Genomic DNA, 21,071 nt, shown 5'->3' with positions numbered 1-21,071 from the left:
GTACACATAAAGTTTTGTTACAAAATTTTCAGAAATATAAACTGTGTGCAACTTAATTCTTCTATAATTAATGAGTTTTCTGGTTTGGTTGTCATATAGTGGTTTTACTTTTAAATAATTTTTCAAAAAAATTTCACTTATTTACCAAAACCCATGGACTTGATTTGCTTTGCTTATGCTCTAGTTAATTTTGGTGATTTTGTTTGTGGTTCTTAATTTTAATTTGCTAATATTTGTTGTGATTTGCCTAAAAACACATGTTCACCCCTCTAGGTATTATTTGGAGCTACTAGGAGATTTTCAAAATCCATATCATTTTCCTGGTGGAAAGTCAGTCATTGTCAACCAAGCCACCCATTTCTCATGAAAATACATAATTCCTATCTTAATTAAGACATGAGAGAATTTCTATTCGATAAATTCATTAGCTTAATTGTGTTTTCGATCAACATGATTTGGCCTGGGAAAAATATATCTTCATAAGAAAATAAAAAATAAATAAAAGGGTTAGCAATGCTTAACTTGTAAGATTGACAATGTAAAATATATCTCCTATATATATGTAACAACATGGGTCGGGAATTTTCTTGGAAAGTGACTTTCCAAGACATAAGTCATACCAAATCCAAAGAAAATCGTCCGTTGTAGTATTCCAAAATCTTTGACTGTGAAGTAGTTAATTAGCATTATATACACAGGATAATTGTCACAAGAGAGAGTAATTACTTCAAGTGTATTGGGTTGAAACTCACAAGCATATATAATTTTCTAACTTAAATGACAGCTCAACATATTATCTTACCAATATTTTACTCTCAAGTGTACTAGGTTGAAACACGCAAGCATAATTTTCTAACTTAAATGAGACCCCAACATATTATATTACCATTTCACTTATCTTTTAGGCCAAGAATTTCCAAAGACTTCGTCATATATTGGAAGGCGGCAGGCCTAGTTCAAGTAGGCTCCAGATTCATGTTCTGTTGAGAATCCAAGTTTCTATTGATGATCTTTATTTCAAGTGGAGTACTACTAGGTCTTCATTCTTGATTACTCATTCACTGGCGTGTCAGCAAATATTATTATTTGATAGAATCACAATGAAGGTACATTTAATATCTAATAGTGACTTTTATTGCCACATCAAGAAGTTAACACTTGAGAGAATGTGTAGTATTTTTTTTATTTCAATAGCCTGTTTTAAATATCAATAGATAAGCCAATACCCAAAACAAACAACAGAACTGAAAAGCATAGAAACTATGAAACAAATATAATCCAGACAGATCTAAAAACGCACACACAAAGGCCTCAAAAAGGCATCCAATGAGAGTTTTGCTACTATCTAGCGGTAGAAGTTAGCGCTCCTGTCAATCTTAGTAGCTGACTAGTTGTTGAGAGAGCTGAGTCTAGTCTAGACCAAATGTATCAGAAGGCAAGGGCAAAACTTGAATTTTAGTTGGATGAGAGAGGGGCAAAACTAAATTAAATTATTTTAAGTGGGGGGTTAAAATTTTGATTTTGAAAGGATTATAAAGGTATTTAAAAAAGAAAAGAGGGAACCCTTAATTAAAATAGTTCTGCCCCTGAATTGGAGAAATTCTCCAAGTATATGTAAGGTTACTATTTTGGACACTAATTAAGAATGAATGAGAGAATCTTCTTCAAGAATGAGTTGTTATTTTACCAGCAAAATTGACTGCATGGACTGGACCTCACCTTCATTTGGGTAAAAAATGTTGGATTCTTAACGATCGTAGGATCTTGTATAATTAATCTCAGGAAGGATTTCTCCCGTTAGGGTGAAAATCCTGTGGAGATCAAGAGAACTTGAACACACATTCTGTACGTAACAAAACTAATGAACGTAAGATTGAGATAGTGTTTGTGTTCTCATGAGACTCTATTTATAGAGTTCCAACTTAACTCTTGACCAAGAGTTATGTCTCTTGACCGGTTACCTCCACTGGAAGTTATATTACCTTCCTGTATATATTATACAATCTGGTGTGGGTATGACCACACTTATAATAGTGTGATCATCTTATGCACCTTCATCTCCCACTTGATCATACTATTATGATCGGTAATAAAACCCTAGTTGTACATGTTTAACTTTGGTACTTTAAAACATGTCAACTCCTTATCTGCTAACGCTTGCAGACAATAATCAAATCATAACATCTTTGATGTGTACACACTTATGTTATTTCATCTAATTGCACCTTTTTACCATATGTGTCTTACCGACGACATACTAGTGGTGACTTTACTTGCTATATTATCTAAGCAAATAACATTAATTATCCATAGTTGGGAATACAGTCCACACCCAAACTACAATTAATGATTTTTACATAGTAACCATATGTAAACTTGTATTGAATTTTTCATTCAATTTCTTATCTCCAAGGTTATCCCTATTTGAGATTTACATTGACACTTCTTTCCGATGACTATCGATATATAGATGTTATACCAAACTTAACATAATGCTTTTAAGTGGACTTTACACATTTATGTCTGTTTATGATATCTATATTCACAAGTGTCATTCACCCAAGAATGTTCATTACATTTAATGAGGCGTAAGAAACGCATACCATCATTCATTCAGGCATTCCCTGAATCCTTCTGATTATGCCGTTTTTACCATTAGTTGAGCATGATTACCATGGTAGTAATAATTTTGCCCCATGCCAACTCTCATCTGTAAAACCTACAGATTGTCGTCAGATCATGACATGGCTATACGTGAGCACGTTTTCGTCATCTTATCTGACCGCATCCTTTACCATATACTTCCTTACCGATAGTATATTAGGGATGACTTCATTTCGCTATCTCTCAAACGAACGGCATCAATTCTCCATGGTTGGGAGTATAGTCCACACCCATTCCACAATTGACGACTTCAATCGTACACAAAACCATGTGTCAATCTGCGCTAAATTTTTGATCAAGTACTTCCTTTAAAGCCATTATTCCTATGGTTTTCCTTGATACACCTTATTAGCGTCTTTTTCCACTCTCTGAGCATAGATACTATCCAATCTCAACATAATGCCTTTCAGTGGACTTTACATTTATGTGAGATGTAATATCCGTACCTCATTAGTGTCATCTGCCCTTAACTGACCAATTATTTTCCCATTAGGCAGAAGTGCATAAAATCTTTCTTCCAGGCGTCCCCGGATCCTTCCGACTATGCGTCAAACCATGTAGCTCTCACCTAGGTGTATTTAAATCCCATTGTTGCTACATGCCCTCTGAATTTATCCAGAGGCAATCCCTTGGTCATAGGATTGACTACCATTTCTATTGATGAAGTAAATTCAACCTTTATTTCACCTTTCTCCACTATATCTTGAATATAGTGATAACTTCTATAAATGTGTTTGTCATTGGAGCTATGTGCTCCACTTTTTATTAAAGAGATAGCAGACTTATTATAGCAAAACACATTTATTGGTCTACTAGGTATACCTAAATTAAATTGTCGACAAAAAATTAAATCCAAACCAAATTACTTACCTTTGTGCTGCATGTAATGTACTAAGCTCCATTGTGAACTCCGCAACACAGCCTTGTTTCTTTCTGAAACCAAGAAACAACCATTCCACCAAATAGAAATATGCATTCACTTGTAAATTTTTTTATCATCTAGATAACCTGCAAAACCTGCATCACTAATACTTGTCATAACATACATGAGGATGCCCATAGCCTGGGCATAGGAGACATTTTCATTTCTTTGTTATTTACTCCTCATTTCTAGAGCACATAGTCACTTTGCTCTTCGCAGACAAGTGTGCTCAAAACTTTACAATTCTCCAAATTGTACCTTTTGAACACTTTATTCAGATAATTTTCGATCCAAAAACAATAATCTTGAATTTCTATATCCAGAAATTCTTGTACCAAGAACATGAGTGTCATTACCCATGTCTTTCATTTTAAAATTTGGATCTTGAAAATGCCTTTTATTTCATTCATCATATCTGAACAATTATCAGCTAACAATATACCATTAACATATAATGGCTATATTATTAACTTATCTTGGCACCTTTATGTGTAAACACAATGATTTAACGAACTCATCTCATATCCTATTTCCAGTATAACTTGGTGGAACTTCAAATACCACTGTGTCATTATCACTCAAAACATAATGATCTCTGAGTATACTTGACAGTTGCCTTTATCTCTTACTCCCACTGTTTCCATCACTTGCATCCACAAGTAATTGATTTTTAAACTTTCTTTTACTCCCACTCTTTTGAACATATGTGTCTTGTTCATCTTGTAATGGAGTATCTTGTAATTCTAGACATTGAGAATCTACATTTTGTGAAAGTTAGATCATTTTCATAGGAGTAATTTAGTTGATATTCTGAAGAAAGATAATATAACTACTTTCTATCAATCTTCTCTCAGAATAGTAGATTTTGTACCCTCTACATAAACCTGTAGCGCTGTTGCCCTTCGAATAAGCTTTCCAACGGTTTTTGAACGAACCAAATCGAAGTTAAAACGAGCTAGAACGAGCAAAATTACTAAAACCCTCTTGAATCGGCCGGTTCAGATGAACCGGGCGGTTTTCTGGTGCTGGACAGGTTCTGATTCGGGTTGAATCCCGGACCGGTTCTCGGGTATGGCGGTTTGGCGGGTCTGACAATTTAATTGCCGGTTGTTTTTCAACGAATCGGGCTTTTGCAGGTCGGGCTCCATTTTGGGCCGGAGCCGAAGGGCTAACGGGTTGGGCTGCACTGATGGATCGTTATGGTGGGCGTGCTCCAGGAGGAGTGGAGCGGGTCGGTTGACCCGATCCAAGACCGAAACGGCATAAAGGTTAAAAAAAAAAGAAAAGAAACCACCAATGCCGTGGTTCGAACCGGTGTGTTCTTCCTCGTCATACTCTTGCGCAAAGCCTCAACCATTAGGCCATGAGCTTCTTAAGTTTCACTTTAACCAAACAAATATTAAACCGTGTTTGAAATTTGTTTCCACCATTGTCTTCTTCCTCTGAATGTCCTTTTTTCTTCTCCGATTCTTTCTCTACCCAAACCGGTGCCTTCTGGGTCTGTTAGGGATTTTTTCTCGAAAAATCTCTTCCTGCAGTCCGTCTTCTTTAGTGAATCCCGACTGACCATCCTTGCTTGCTTCTCCATCATTGTCTTCACCGAACAAACACTCTATTTAATTCCTTGTAAAAAGAACAAAGTCCCATAATCTATTCTTTCTCACTTGCCAAATCCGAGAATACAATGCCTTCCTTTTCTCAATGGGTGCGAGTTCGCGTCTCAATGGTTACACCTTTTTCATCGAAAAAAAATGGTTTTAGTTAAAAGCCAAATAATCGCCGACACTGTGGGTTGAACCGGTGCCTTCTCTTCGCGCTTCTCCTTCACAGGCAAGCACGATGAAACCAGAGACAAAACCTCCGACTTTCTCCAACAAGACTGAAACCAAAAGTCCGACACCGACAGCGATCTTAGCCGTCCAGCGATCCTCGGTAGCCACTCCGCCGTGGCAGCCCCCTCGTACTGGGACTGGTCCCACCGATTCCTCCTCTTGGGACCCTTATCCTCAGCAGCCTTATTCTCATTGACGACGGCCTCCTCTTCCTCTTCTTGAAGAACTCCTTCCGATTCCTGTGCAATGGTTCTGGCGGCATGACAACCAACCCAATCGCATGGGCAGCCACAATCCCAATCCGCAGTCACAGAGAAAACCAAACAACATAAACCCCACCGAGAGAAGCAATCCCTCTAGTTTCCAAACCCAGATCGCATGGGAAAGAAACCGTGTTCACAAAAGAGCGCCCAGATGAAGACGCCTTCAGGTCTACCCATTCTGCTTCCTCGCCGGTGACCAGCGACTCAGACTTGGCTTTGAGAGACACCAACATCTGTCGCTGTTCACCCACAAACAGATGGCAGACTTTCGATCTCACGCATCTGCATGAGTATTTGCAGAATTTTCTTGATTCTCTTGATCCTCCACAACCTGGCTCTGATACCACTGTTGGATTCTTAACGATCGTAGGATCTTGTATAATTAATCTCAGGAAGGATTTCTCCCGTTAGGGTGAAAATCCTGTGGAGATCAAGAGAACTTGAACACACATTCTGTACGTAACAAAACTAATGAACGTAAGATTGAGATAGTGTTTGTGTTCTCATGAGACTCTATTTATAGAGTTCCAACTTAACTCTTGACCAAGAGTTATGTCTCTTGACCGGTTACCTCCACTGGAAGTTATATTACCTTCCTGTATATATTATACAATCTGGTGTGGGTATGACCACACTTATAATAGTGTGATCATCTTATGCACCTTCAAAAAAAGACCCAAGTCGATCTACAACAAAGAGAATATACCCATCATCAAAATTTACTTCAATTTACTTATATATTAAAAAAAAAAAAAAAAAAAAAAAACCACCTTCAATTTAACCTTGGGGTGGAGCTCCCAGTGATCATAAGGGTAAACGACTGCAATTTTCAAAACATTTGTGGGCCTCATGGGTTAAGATTTTATTTATTTATTTTTAAGGTATGATTAATTATTTGTAAACTATTCCAAAATGAAGCTGACAATTATAAACACTTTTCAAGGATCAACCTGACTGACTTTCATGAGCCCTGGCCTTCCAATAAACCATGCATGTTACAGCCTGGCCGGTTGGCTGATATCAATTTTCTGGGTGGAAAGTCTTCCTTTCGTTGTGAATGATTTTGAAGGTCAAATGCGCACTTTTGAATAAAATTGTAACATGTGACTCATTGAGAGAATGTTTGGAAAAGATGGTCATTTGAAAATGTGAAAACTTTTTGGGTAATAAGTAAAGGGGTGACACAATTTTAAAGGTATTTTAATGCACTATTATTTTCAAATTAAAAAATTTTAGTGTTTTTAAAAATTGCGTTTTTTATTACAAAAAAATGCTACATATATTCTCCAATGGTCACTCTCAAGTATTTACTCCCTAACATGGCCATAAAAATCTCCATTAAATACTACATATACGTTCATTTATTATGTTATCCAAGGGTATTTCATTGCCTCCACGATAAAGAGTAAGCATTTGGGAATATATGTAATACTTTTTTTTTCTATAAATTGCATTTTGAAATCACTTTTTTTTCAAACTGCACATTTTATTACTTGAGTAGTGAACATGATTTGGCCTGTGAAAACAAAAAACAAAAAACAATTAGTGTAAAGGCTTTAGCAATGCTTAACTTGTAAGATTGGGGTCCGTCTGAATTTGGCGATTTTAAAAAGTGTGATTTTAACATCATGATAATAAAATATGCGACTTGAAAATGTAATTTTTAAAAATATAGGTAAGTGTTGGCAAAATTGCAGTTTAGCTTATAAAATTATGCGTTTTTAAAACGTACCCAATTGCCTGTAATTTGAAACCCAGTCTTTTAAACGTTTTTAAATCACAATTTTTTAAAAATGTAATTCTAAACGATCAAATTTTTACAATTTAGTTTGAAATCATAATTTTAAAATGCGAAATTGCAATACCTAACGCACTCTAACAATGTAAAATATATCTCCATGTATATGCAACAAGATGGGTAAGGAGTTTTCTAGGAAAGTGACTATCCAAGATAAGTCATATAAAATCCAAAGGAAATCGTCCATTGTAGCTTTCCTCAATCTTCGACTGTGTAGCAATTAAATGAATAATGGTGGAAGCCCAAATAGCCCAATAAAGTGGATGACGGCAATTCCTCTTCAAAGTAGAACAGGGACAACAAGATCACAAAGCAACTACAATTTCCAAAGAGTCATACAAACAACCCTGGGGAAAGCCAAGAGGTGATTTGGTAAAGTCTTCAACACCTATAACCACCAAGTGCTTTTTTCAAAGAACAGATTGTAGCTATCGGCCTTGAACCATTGTAACAGTAACATTGTTCACAGAGTATTTACTTATACTTAGGTTGGGTTGACAGGAGCCAGCATTTGGGGCAATATGTCTTTCGGTGAATGCAGGTTGCTTTGGAAGAGGTAGATCAATAATCTCACTTTTAAGCATGGAAATAACAATGGATACACTTGGCCTATCTTTGGCAAATTCTTGCACACACAGCAGCCCAACACGTATGCATCTTAAAATTTCCATTTCAAAGCATGGTTCACGTATTATTGGGTCTGTTAAGGCCACAATGTTGTCTGCATTCCACATTTTCCATGCCTGAAAACATGAAAACAGGATTGAAATTCTTAGCATCAATACTAAAACTCATAAGAAACATGCAGTTGAAGTTCTTAAAAAAATGAGGCAATGATAAAAGGGAGACTTACAAATCCTAGAAGGCTCATGTCCTCCTCATCATCATAAAAGCTAGAATTTCTTCTTCCACTAACAATCTCGAGTAACAACACTCCAAAGCTAAAGACATCGGATTTCTCTGAAAATCGCCCTTCCATTGCATATTCAGGGGACATGTACCCGCTGAGTTTTAACAATAAGACACATTCAAATATTGTTACATGAAATATTAGTGTAATTATATTTGTGAATTTGGCCAAACAAAGGTACTTACTATGTTCCAACGACCCTTTTAGTATTGGCCTGATCTTCATTGCCCCCAAAAATCCTAGCCAAACCAAAATCTGATATTTTTGGATTTAGCTCTTCGTCCAACAAGATATTACTTGCTTTTAGATCTCTATGAATAATCTTTAATCTGGAATCCCTATGAAGGTACAGCAAACCTCGACTGACTCCCTCGATAATGTTGAAGCGTCTTCTCCAATCTAGTAGTTTCGGTTTGATTGAATCTAAGGAAATTATTCAAATTAACCAAATACGAAAAAGGAAGTACACTCGGAATGAACTTGCAGTGTGAACTTCCGTCATGTTTGTAAAAGAAGTAAATTCGGCGAAGTCACATAAGAAAAGTATGTATCTAAAGACTAAGATACCACAATCAAAGAATATCATTTCAATGTTGTCTCTCTATGTAGATAAGTGTAGATTGTAATATTGGAAGATAATAACAAAGGCATAAGCATGAACTAACCAAAGAGAAATGCGTCCAAACTTTTGTTTGGCATGTATTCATAAACCAACATCTTTTCTTCCCCTTCAACACAGCAGCCAAGGAGTTTAACGAGATTCCGGTGCTGGAGTTTAGATATGACCACCACTTCATTCATAAATTCTTCTTGCCCTTGTCTAGAGACTCTTGAAAGTCTTTTTATTGCAATTTCTTGTCCACTTGAAAGTTTTCCCTGTAAACAAACAAACAACCAAGTAGTTGACTACATATTCAAGTTGTTAGGTAATAACACTCTACAAGAGCAACCATTATTACCCTGTATACAGGACCAAATCCACCTTGCCCAAGCTTATTTGATTGATGGAAGTTGTTTGTTGCACTTGCCAGCTCCTGAAGATTGAATAACGGTAGCTCTTGGAGTTTAACTTGGTTCACGTTGTCTTCAAGATTGTCTTCACCAGAAAATTTTTTATATGCTTCCCCCGTGTCGAACAATAACATCCTCATTTTCCTTTTCTCTGCTAGGCGTTTATACAATAGTTGTTAGTAATCTCTCTCTGTAGCAATCAAGATTATTTTCTAAGTGTAAAGGAAGGTGCATATTACCTTTTTGATTAGCCATGCAACGCCACAATAAGTAAATACAGATGCCAATGCATATTACTCCTACGATCACTGTGACGGTTACGATTACTTTCACATTTTCCTTTTTATCTGTAAATTCAGACAGAACATCAAACTTAAAGTAGCCAAACAATTGCATCAGCAGTGGATGATTTGAAGCATAAGATAAATTTTGACAGAAAACAAAAACAACTTACCAAGTTCTGAATAAGCCAAACGAACATAAAGATCAACTCCGCCACTCGAGAATTTCTGTAGGTCAATTAAGCTTCTTGTCCATGGCATACAACCAATGCCCGAATCATATGCGTAAGCTATACAGGAACAATTCTCCAAGCATTGGTTTCTACATTTTTCTTCAAGAGCAGATGACCAATCTGCCAAGTCTGGCACTTTCATCATCGTCAGTTTCAAAAATCCATCTTTTTTGCCCCCATCACTGCCATTGTTCACCCTCTCACACTGCAAGGGTCTCCTCCTCACACATCCACTAGTCCAATTTCCTCTGTTCCATTCTTCTCTGTTCTTTGGCTCAAACCCCGGTATACAGCTGCAAATTGGTGAATTCTGTGAATTACAGCTTCCAAATGCCCCACACTTGCCATAAACATCGCAGTCAGAATTCAAAGCTGACCACCCGATCCCCCAATGATCATCTCCAGTGTCAGAATATGTTTGCTGTAGATTTCCTTGAGCATTCAAGACAAATTTTGTTGGGAAAGACTCGTTTGAAAAGGAAAAAGATAAATAGAATGTTCCATCATTATCAGGTACAAGATTAAATCCATCAAGATATACAGAAACCATGTCCGGTACTCCAATAAAGATCTGGCCGTTCCATGGACCACTCCGCCAATATGTGTTACTGTCGTTCCAGATGAAAATTTCAGGAATATTTCGAACCTCAATACCGGCAGAGAAGTTTCCAATGGATGGATCAGAAGGACTTTTCCATGATGTCAGCTGCACTTTCTTACCCGTTCTAACATCCGTACTAATTTTCATATTTTCCATGAATGTATCAGAAGGATGCTGGAAACTCTCCCATAAGAATGTCCCTGTAGTGTTTCCTTGCAAGACAAGGTTTCCAGAATCTAAAAGCTGGGCACTCGAATTGACAACAGAATTTGTTAAATTTGATGACCAGAGAACCTTCTGTTGCCCATCTAACACTACCAGATTCCCAACTTCGGATATGGTAAGAATTCCAGAGGAATTCTTGAGGGGCTTGTTTCTGTTAGCAACCCATACGACAGTGAACACAGAAATTTCAGCATACCATATCCCAACATACCGATCGGTAGAATTTGGAGGGCTGAAAAATCCCAGTTTGAAGTCACCCCCATTGGAGATGATGGTTTCAGAGTCGTTGATGAATTTAGCTGCTGTGATGGTGTCAATTGCAGAGCCAAACTGTAAACAAAAGCAAGATAGCAAGACAAGAAGAGCAGACAAGTTTGTGCTTCGAACAAGTTCCATAGATTCAACGCTTCTTGTTTGTGAGAATACAGATTTTGAATGGCAGGAGCGAGGAGCATTATTGATTCGAGCATTAATATTGATCCATTGCTTCTCGTCCTCGTACTTTTTCTTCGACAGATATTTCTATCAAACGCATTCTTTTGTCAATGCTTTCGGCTTTCTATCATTCAAAGCTGCCTTTTTGGACTACGGCTTGAAATATTTGGACGCTTCAATTGTCTTCACCATGAAAGTGGTCTAACATCAGCAATGTTAGAGATAAAGCTTCGGTCCAAGTTCAGATCATCCACAAGGTCAGCAACACATTTCAAGTTCAAATATATGGCAACGTTTATATTTTATTCGTCATTTAAGTTGTAAATATAATAATTGGGTTAGAATATAAATGAAATAATTAAATTTATTATTTTTATGGCTTAAATTTTTTTAGAGTAAATGATGAAGAGAGCTCCTCTAAGCTCACCTAATTTTTGTTTGCTCCTCAAACTATTACTCAATTGACAATGTCCCTCTAAACTTTTAGATGTGACAATGTCATCTTCAAACTACCAAAACATTATGGATGTCCCTCCCAAGGCTAGCAAAAAAATAAAAATGCCACTATATATTTTTCAATAAGACAAAAATACCATTATAAATTTAAAAAATAATAATAATTTTTTTAAAATAAAATAAAAAAATTAATTTAAATAGAACGATTCTTTTAAATGAAATTTTTTATATATTTTTTAAAAAACGATTTAAAATATCAATTTTTTTTAATGGAAATTTTTATTTAAAAATAAAACTTTTTTTTTTAATTTTATTGTAGAAAACGAAAATTTTATTTTCTTAAACGAAAATTTTTAATTTTTTAAAAACGGAAATTTTTATTTTAAAAAGTTATAAAACCAAAAAAAAAATATAATAATAATTAATTTTTATAACAAAAAAAATCGAAAATTTTTAATTTTTTTCTTATAAAAAGGATTTTTTTTTTTTTTTTAATTTTAAATTTGCCACCTTTTGGATTTTTTTTTTTTTTTTTTTTTTTTTTAAGTTTTTGGTTTTTTCTAAAAGTTTTAGTGTTTTTTTTTTAACAAAAAAAAAAAATTTATTAAGGGTACTTTCGTTATTGGGGGGAGCATTGACAAATTTTGATAGTTTGGGTGGAACATTGATAATTAGGTAGTAGTTTGAAGGGGGTATATATGTCGGCTTTTTTTTTTTTTTGATCCTATGGCTTCTTTTGCCATTTTTGCTCGTTTATTTTCCTTTCCAAATGGCAAATGGATATATATATATATATAAGCAAATTCACCAACTGCACTTTGTAATTTATATGTTTGTATGTTTTGGATGAACTCATTCGGGAGTGTTTGTAATTTCTTTATTATTTTTAAGCTGGAATGTAGAATCATGATATGAAATTTATCTAAAACACTATGGCTTAAAAAAAAATTAAAATAAAAAACTAAACTTTGCCCAAAATATTTTTAAAATTATTTAAAATATGCTCTAATAGAGACCCAAAAAAAGGCGAAAAGATTATAATAGGCTCAATACCTAATATGTATATAGCGGATAACAATAATACACATACGGTTATTCTCAATAACAACATCCGCATCAGCATGTACAATCATATAATGTTTATGTTACAAGGTTGGCCAATATTACTGCAAAAAAAAAAAAAAAAAAAAATTATAAAACCCATATCAGTTTCAGTCAACGTCAACCAAGCCACCCATTTGTCGTGAATGGCTGCCAACCTTAAGACTTAAGAGAAGATGTATTTGATAAATTCATTAGCTTTTTTCTTTTTTCTAGTCAATTACAGGAAAATGTTACATTGGAAGATCATTCTCATTCTTGATCCGATTAGAGGAGAAAATATGAGATCTTTTAAGAATACTTCCAAACATAAGATTATAAGCGGTCTACTTAGCAAATCAATGTGACCTAAAATTGGCACAACAAGAAACTTTCGAAGCCTTCCAACTTAATAAAAAATCACAAAGCCTTTTTTAGGATTAACAATGAAAAACTTTTGAAGATTCAAAAAATAGGAAAGTGATTAATGTATACAAGAAATATCAAATCCAACGGAAATCGTCCATTGTAGCTTTCCCAATGTGAATGATGTGATTCCTGAAATTCCATATAGCCCAACAAAGTGGATGACGGCTGGTATTCACGTTTCTCTTCTCGATCTCTTCTTTTTTTCTTTTTTTTTTTTGCTATTTTTTCTTCGTGTTTTTTTTCCTTGTTTCCTGTGTTTTTGTTTTTCAACTTTCGTTTTTCTGTCCTAATTTTCTTTCCTAATTAATTTTTAGGGAAAATTACAGTTTACCCCTCCAAAGTTGTCAGCGATTTGCAATTCCGCCTCCAAAGTTTCAATTTTTGCAATCCACCCCCCTAAAGTTTCAATTTTTTTCAATTCAGGCATTCCGTCAGTCAAAGCCGCTTTGACTGACGGAACAGTGATCACGTGCAAGTCACGTGATCACTGTTGGTTGTTTTTTTCCCAAAATGACGGAACAGAGAATTTTTTTAAAATTCTCTGTCCAGGAGCTAATATCATTTTCGGATCGAACTGAGCTTTTCTCTCTTGAAAAGATCCCCATTTCGAGCCAAAATGTTTTATCCAAGATTCTTGTGTCTCGTAATGTGAAAGATACGTCTTAACCTTAATGCCAACATTCTCACAAAATTGCAATATTTCTTCATTTTGTCGATCAAATGCCTCCCACATACTGAAGCCACTTGAACGCAGCAAACTTACAACGTAGAAAACATCTTCTTCCGGTATAACCGCAGACATGTTATCATCCCACCTGCAAATGAAACATTTAACGTCAATTTATATATATGCATGTTAAAATATATATGTTAAGAATTTTAACTTGTAAATTAAAACCTTACTTGTTTCGGTTCATGGGGTAAAGTAGGACGAGTCCAGCATAAATGTTTTGTTTAAGAATGATGTTCTATCTTAAAAACACCCGAATCGAAATCCGAGATACGAGATCTTGGTACAAAGAGATTCAACCATGGATGAGGAATGTCCCATAGTCCTTTCGATCTAAGTATTTGCTCTTCCCTTCCCACTCTATTCACAAAATCTACGTACGATACATTTTTCTCAAACATGAACCCCGGAAGAAAGCTTAACCCTTTCACCAAAACTTGAAGCTCCTATACAAGAAAGGAAATAAAACATTGTCAAAAAATGACGGAAAAAAATGAAGCTCCTCTCTGCGGAGAAGAGGAGGTAGGGATGGGGGCATTTTGGGAAAAAAACAACCAACAGTGATCACGTGACTTGCATGTGATCACTGTTCCGTCAGTCAAAGCGGCTTTGACTGACGGAATGCTTGAATTGAAAAAAATTGAAACTTTAGGGGGGTGGATTGCAAAAATTGAAACTTTGGAGGCGGAATTGCAAATCGCTGACAACTTTGGGGGGGTAAACTGTAATTTTCCCTAATTTTTACTTAAATTGATTATTTTTTTCATTATAAATTTTACGAGAGAGAATTTCTTATCTTTGTAATTTGTTTTTTTACGATGGTGGGAAGAAGAAATCTGTATTTTTCGAGACTTCTTCCTATATCTATAAAATTTATTAAAATTGGAAAAAGTATAGAGAAAAGATAGTTCTTTTGTATTAGATTAGTACTATTTTTCATTTTTTTGTCTTTATTTTGTATGGTTTTGTTCTTTCGTTTGTCTATTTTGTGTCTTTATTTTATATTCTAATTTATATATTATTTTTATTCAAATTGCTTCTTTTTTTCTTTTCTAAATTTTAGACTGAATTTGAAAAAATGATGGTGAGAGAGAGAGAGCGGGGTTTTGTTTCTTTGTTTTTGGTATGAAGTATGACGATTTTTTGGATTTTGTTATTAATTGAGTTTTTTTTTTTTTGTTTTTATTCAAATAAAGGAGAAATGGGAAAGAAAATTACAAAGGAGGGTATTTGCCACTTGGCCCACTCCTTAATCTGATAAAGGAAAGAAAATGAGAAATAGTGGGAATGGTTCAGAACAATAAGTAGAGAGCGGCCCATCTAGCTACGAAGTGTGCACCTATATTCGCACGTCTACAAATCTTCACAGCTTTCTAGTGTAGGATGGAAAGCAATTGGAGCTGAATACTGAAAATAACAAGCATCGAGTTCCAATCCAAGAAGAGGTGGGGATCCTTTACAGAAAGGATGGTAAGCAGGGAGACCCCTTCAATGATCAGGCGGGGGCAGCCAAAGGAGACTACAAATCTGGAAGCCAAAAGGGCTGCATGAGCTTCACCCATGCCTACTTCCATAGGAGGGAGCTTCAAGGTACTCACAGCCAGAAAATTTCCTTCATGGTTTGCAGTAGCAACATCAAAATTAGGCCTAATGGCCACATCAAAATTCACCTTGAGATAGCCCAAGGAGGGCGGAACCCAATCTAAAGAGGCATGGTCTCTAGAATTCCACGCAGAGAGGTGATTATGGGTGGTGATCTTCGTAAGCTTCAAAACCGAGAGGGGGGCTGGTTGAATGGAATCATGAATCAATTTATTCCGAGCCAGCCATATTTGATCAATCACTATCAAAGCTGAAAGCTGAAAATTTTCTGGCTTCTTTCCAAGGAACACCCAGTGCTAAGTGGGCGCTGAGAATAGCCTTAGCCCAGAAGACAAAAGGAAGAGAGGAGAAGGCCAAGGTATCTAGAGGCCACCGAGAATTCCTCCACAAAATTCTGGCAAAAGGGCAACTCTAAAAATATGTGATGGAACGATTCTGCTGAGCCTTGACAAATTGGGCAGCAAAGCATATCCGGATCTTGCTGGGGGAAAACCTGAAAATGTTAGACCCCTGAAAATGTTAGGTCTAAGATGCAAGATATTCCAAGAAAGTTTCCACAAAAAATGCTTCCTTAATTGATGGATGACATTGGCTGTTAAGGTTTCATTGGAACAGGTAAAAGTATGTCATGCCAACGTTCACTACACGTTCAGACACTTTAGCGAGCGTGTAGCGAACGAAACTCTTGTCAACTTTGCTTTCATTGTATTCACTCTTATTTCGTTTACAGGGATATTGTATACATATATAGAGAGATTTGATATGGTATTCTTTGCTATACAAATCTTAGGACTAGAATTATGGGTGACAATTATAATTATTCCTATAATCTCTCTGATTTGATTCTTAATTGACAACTCATGCCAATACTCCCCCTCAAGTGGAAGCGTCGAATTCTTCATTGCGCAACTTGTCTAGTGAGTTGTAGAAATCCTTGCTTGATACGGCCTTTGTAAGAATATCCGCCAATTGGTCTTCTGACTTCACAAAAGGAAACCGAATTATCTTTGCTTCAAGATTTTCTTTAATGAAGTGTCTGTCAATCTCCACGTGTTTAGTGCGATCATGCTGGATAGGATTGTGAGCAATAGCAATAGCTGCCTTGTTATTGCAAAAAAGGTCCATCTTGGAGGTAGGAGCAAATCCAATTTCTGCTAGAAGTCTTCTGAGCCATAGAAGTTCACAAAGTCCTTTAGCCATTCCACGAAACTCTGCTTCAACACTTGACAATGCTACCACCTTTTGCTTCTTACTTCTCCATGTAACAAGATTCCCACCAACGAACATGAAGTAGCCTGAGGTGGATCTTCTATCTGTGGTGTTCCCTGCCCAATCTACGTCTGTATAACCATTAACTTTGAGATGGTTGTTTTTTGAAAACATAAGCCCTTTTCCAGGGGAGGATTTTAAGTATCGTAAAATCCGGATTACTGCTTCCATATGATTCTTACTAGGTTGGTGCATAAATTGACTTACTACGCTCACTGCGTAAGCAATATTAGGACAGGTATGTGAGAGGTAAATAAGTTTCCCAACTAACCTCTGGTATCTTCCTTTGTCTACTGGCATTTTGCTTGGATACTCTCCGAGCTTGTGATTCTGAACAATTGGAGTGTCTGCTAGCTTACAATCCAACATTCCAACCTCGCATAGTAAGTCTAAAATATATTTTTGCTGAGAAAGAAAAATACATCGTTCTGATCTAGCAACCTCTATTCCCAGGAAATATTTAAGTCCTCCCAGATTTTTCATCTCGAATTCGGTTGCCAATTGTTTCTGAAGCTTAGCAATTTCCTCTGTCTCATATCCTGTGATGATCATATCATCGACATATACAATTAAAGCTGTTACCTTACCCCGTCGGTGCTTCAGAAATAATGTATGATCTGAATTGCTTTGGCAGAAGCCATAGTTTTTCATCGCTTGACTAAACCGCCAAAACCATGCTCGAGGTGATTGTTTCAGTCCATACAGTGCATGGTGCAATTTGCACAGAACTTCAGTCTTTGAAGATGCTGTGTAGCCTGAAGGAGTATCCATGGAGACTTCTTCTTCAAGGTCACCGTGGAGAAATGTGTTCTTTACATCTAATTGGTGCAATGGCTAGTCCAGGTTGGCTGCTAGAGATAGCAGAACCCTGACTGTATTTAGTTTGGCTACTGGTGAAAAAGTTTCTTGATAATCTACACCATATGCCTAAGTGTATCCTTTTGCAACTAGCCTCGCCTTATATCGTTCTATAGATCCATCTGCCTCGTGTTTAACAGAGAAGACCCACTTGCACTCGACTTTCTTCTTTCCTTGGGGTAGTGGAACCAAGGTCCATGTTTGCTTTTTTAGTAGTGCTTCCATTTCTTCCTCCATTGCTTTAGTCCACTTGGGATCCCTTAATGCTTCCTAAACTATAGTGGGGATATGACATGCAGAAAGCTCATGTGAAAATGTCCTGAGAGGCTCAGGTAGCTTTTCGGTGGAGACATAGTTGGCAATTGGGTACCTTGATCTTCTTTCCTCAATATCAGGAGAATATCTATTTGGTGGCTTGCCCCAGTTATGCCTGAAAGGTAAGTTATATCCAGCGGAAGTATCTATGACATTTGTAGAGGAGGGTGTACCGATATTACTTACCTCAAGAATAGTCTCAGGAGATGGACCTGCAAGTACTAAGGGGCAGGGGGATTCTGGTTCTTCTCCTGATGGTGGAGGCTCAGTTTCCGGAGACCCTCTAGATTCAGAGGATATGTCTTGCCCTAAAGATGTATTTGTTGATTCTTCGCCAATTGTTTGTGTGTTATTCCGATCTTCAAACCATTCAAATGTTAGCCACTTCAACTCTTCATCTAATGTCTCCCCCTGAAGAGAAGAAGTGAAGGCCGAGGAAGGGTAGAATGGTGTGCCCTCCAGAAAGGTGACATCCATGGTCACATAAGTACGCTGAGTAGTAGGGTCAAAGCAGCAGTACCTTTTTGATGCCCAGCATAGCCCAAGAATAGGCACCGAAGAGCACATGGGTCAAGTTTGGTACGCTAGTTCTTAGGCAGGTGTACATATGCAACACATCCAAATATGCTAGGAGAGATCATGAGGGTTGTAGGTAGAGAAACCAAGGCTGATAGGGACTGTAATGGGGTTTGAAAGTTTAATAGTTTGGAAGGGAGGCGGTTGATCAGATAGATAGCAGTGGAAACAGCATCAGGCCAATGTCGTATGGGGACATGAGCGCCAAGGAGGAGGGCCCTGGCAGTCTCAAGAATATGTCGATTTTTTCGTTCAACTACCCCATTTTGTTGTGGGGTTTGGCGACATGAGGTCTCGTGTATAAGGCCATGTTGTTGAAAATAGGAATGAAAGTGGTGATTAACATATTCACCACCATTGTCTGAACGGAGAATCCAGATTTGAGCGGAAAACTGCATTTGAATCATAGCATGAAATGACTGAAAGACTCTAAATACTGCATCCTTATGTTTCAGCAGATATATGCAGGTCATGCAGGTGCAATCATCAACATATATCACAAACCAACATACACGAGATACAATAGGTATAAGAGATGGTCCCATACATCGGAATGAATTAAAACAAAAGGGGTATCACTTTTCTTCATGCTTAATGGATAAGTAGCTCTATGACTTTTGGCTAAAATACAAGTAATTAAATTCAGAGGTCTCTGGAAAATAAATTAGGAAACAAATGCCTTAGATACCCGAATGATGGATGTCCCAAACGACGATGCCATAGCCAAATATGTTGAGGCTTTGAACCAGGCAAGGAAGATACGTGATGTGCTCGACCCAAACTGAAATCTTTCATGTAGTACAATCCCCCCTTCTTAGTACGATGCCCAATTATCTCCTTGGTGAAAATATCTTGAAAAAGACAGAAATCGGAAAACATTAGCACCACACAATTTAGTTCTGTAGTAATTTAACTAACAGACAATAACTTGTGGGACAAGGAGGGAACAAGTAAAGTATTAGATAAATGAAGAGAGGGTGATAAGATCACAGATCTGGCCCCTGTGACCGGTGAGATCATCCCATTGGCATTCGCCATGCTAGTGCATCTTGGAGATGAGTGGTAAGAGAGGTCCGCAGGGTCAAAAGTCATGGTCTATGGCCTCAGAGTCAAGAAGCCAATCTCCATGGTCGATATCGCGGATATCACTAAGCAAGGCGTGACAGAGATTACCTTGATCCCCAAGAGAGACATCCTGTTGAGAAAAGGCAGTAGGTGGTATTAGAGAGAGATATGGTTTGGCTACCGCTATGGTAGCCTTGCCCGTGCCTTCAGCCATACCACCAGTATCCCCTTTTTTTTCGAGCTTAGAGTTCATGCCACCAATCAGGATACCTATGCAACTGAAAACAATTTTCACGTGTGCTTCATATTACCACAATGAGAGCATTTGAGACTGTCAAAAGTAGATTTGCCAATATGCTGGGGAGCCGGTCTAGAGAACCCAAGCTTGAGGCCTCTCGAAGAAAGCACTGTTCTTGACAGTAGTTCATGGTCCCCGGCGTTCATCACCGCTTGGCGAAGGGCCTCCCTGCGGACATGAGCATACGCTTGTTCCACGGTGGGAAATGGGTGCAGCTGTAACACGTCGCTACGAATATTGTCCAGTTTGTCATCAAGACCATCCAAGAATACATACACCCTATCTTCTTGGAGAAGATTATTATATCGTTGAATATCGGCAGGGCACTCCATTTGATTTGGACGACGAAAGTCAATCTCACACCAGAGACCTTGCAAGCCGGTGTAGTATTTTTCTAGGGAACCACCTGCTTGGCGAAGACGTGAGACACGACGCAGGAGATCATAAACCTGGGAGGTATCACCACCATCAAAATAGGTGGTAGCAGCAAAGTCCCAAACCTGTTTCGCTGTGGGAAAGCGAATAAAATCGCCGATTAATGCCGGATCCATGGATTTAATCAGCCAGCCCTTGACAATGGCGTTGTCAGTGCACCATTTACGGAAGGACGGGTCGGTCGGAGACGGCGAGATTAGTTCACCACTGATGTAACCCAACTTGTCTTTGCCAGAGGTGTACATATCGACAACTTGGGGCCATAGGGCATAGTTGGAGCCATCCAACTTGATGCCAATCGGTAGAGCCGCAGGTTTAGAGGTCACGGTCGGAGCCTGAGCATTGGACAAGGCTTCGGCCATCGTGGCGGTGAATAATTCAGAGAGGAGGGTTTTCTGGTTGGTGGGAGATTTTCCGTCTGGATTTGGGTTTCGGTGGCTAAGAGGGGTGTATTCTGGTTTATCAAAGATTCCTCCGTCTGGACTAGGATTTTGGTGGCTACCATAGGAGAGGCTAGAGGCTAGAGGCTAGTGATGGACGTGAACAGAGAGCTAGATCATAAGATGCTCTGATACCATGTCAACTTTGCTTTCATTATATTCACTCTTATTTTGTTTACAGGGATATTGTATACATATATAGAGAGATTTCATATGCTATTCTTGGCTATACAGATCTTAGGACTAGAATTATGGGTGACAATTACAATTATTCCTATAATCTCTTTTATTTGATTCTTAATTAACAACTCATGCCAACAACTCTCGGGTTTCTATACTGAGG

The 21,071-nt window shown here is 37.4% G+C and overlaps 1 protein-coding gene and 1 pseudogene across 1 annotated transcript; both read right to left on the bottom strand.

Moving 5' to 3' along the window:
• Nucleotides 1-7,704: 7,704 nt before the first annotated feature.
• LOC132170280 (G-type lectin S-receptor-like serine/threonine-protein kinase At1g11300) lies at nt 7,705-11,184 on the bottom strand. Its single transcript, XM_059581197.2, has 7 exons — nt 9,855-11,184; nt 9,640-9,747; nt 9,349-9,551; nt 9,055-9,265; nt 8,575-8,812; nt 8,333-8,483; nt 7,705-8,222 (listed from the first exon to the last, which is right to left on the bottom strand). Exons 1-7 carry the CDS (start codon nt 11,134-11,136, stop codon nt 7,908-7,910), a joined length of 2,508 nt encoding a protein of 835 aa, XP_059437180.2. The 5' UTR covers nt 11,137-11,184; the 3' UTR covers nt 7,705-7,907.
• Nucleotides 11,185-13,624: 2,440 nt separating this feature from the next.
• LOC148589905 (cytokinin dehydrogenase 3 pseudogene) lies at nt 13,625-15,432 on the bottom strand (annotated as a pseudogene).
• Nucleotides 15,433-21,071: the final 5,639 nt, after the last annotated feature.

Source organism: Corylus avellana, chromosome 1 (genome assembly GCF_965113065.1).
Source record: "Corylus avellana chromosome 1, dhCorAvel1.hap1.2, whole genome shotgun sequence".
In the NCBI taxonomy this organism is placed as follows: Eukaryota; Viridiplantae; Streptophyta; class Magnoliopsida; order Fagales; family Betulaceae; genus Corylus; species Corylus avellana.
The sequence above is the reverse complement of the archived record's forward strand: the minus strand, read 5'-3'. Positions and strand labels throughout refer to the sequence as shown.

Coding starts and splice junctions, on each gene's coding strand:
- LOC132170280 (XM_059581197.2), bottom strand. CDS start 11,136: ATGGAACTTGTTCGAAGCACAAACTTGTCTGCTCTTCTTGTCTTGCTA. Junction 9,266..9,348: donor GATTTGGTCCTGTATACAGG/GTAATAATGGTT, acceptor GTTTGTTTACAG/GGAAAACTTTCAAGTGGACA. Junction 8,484..8,574: donor AAAAGGGTCGTTGGAACATA/GTAAGTACCTTT, acceptor GTTAAAACTCAG/CGGGTACATGTCCCCTGAAT.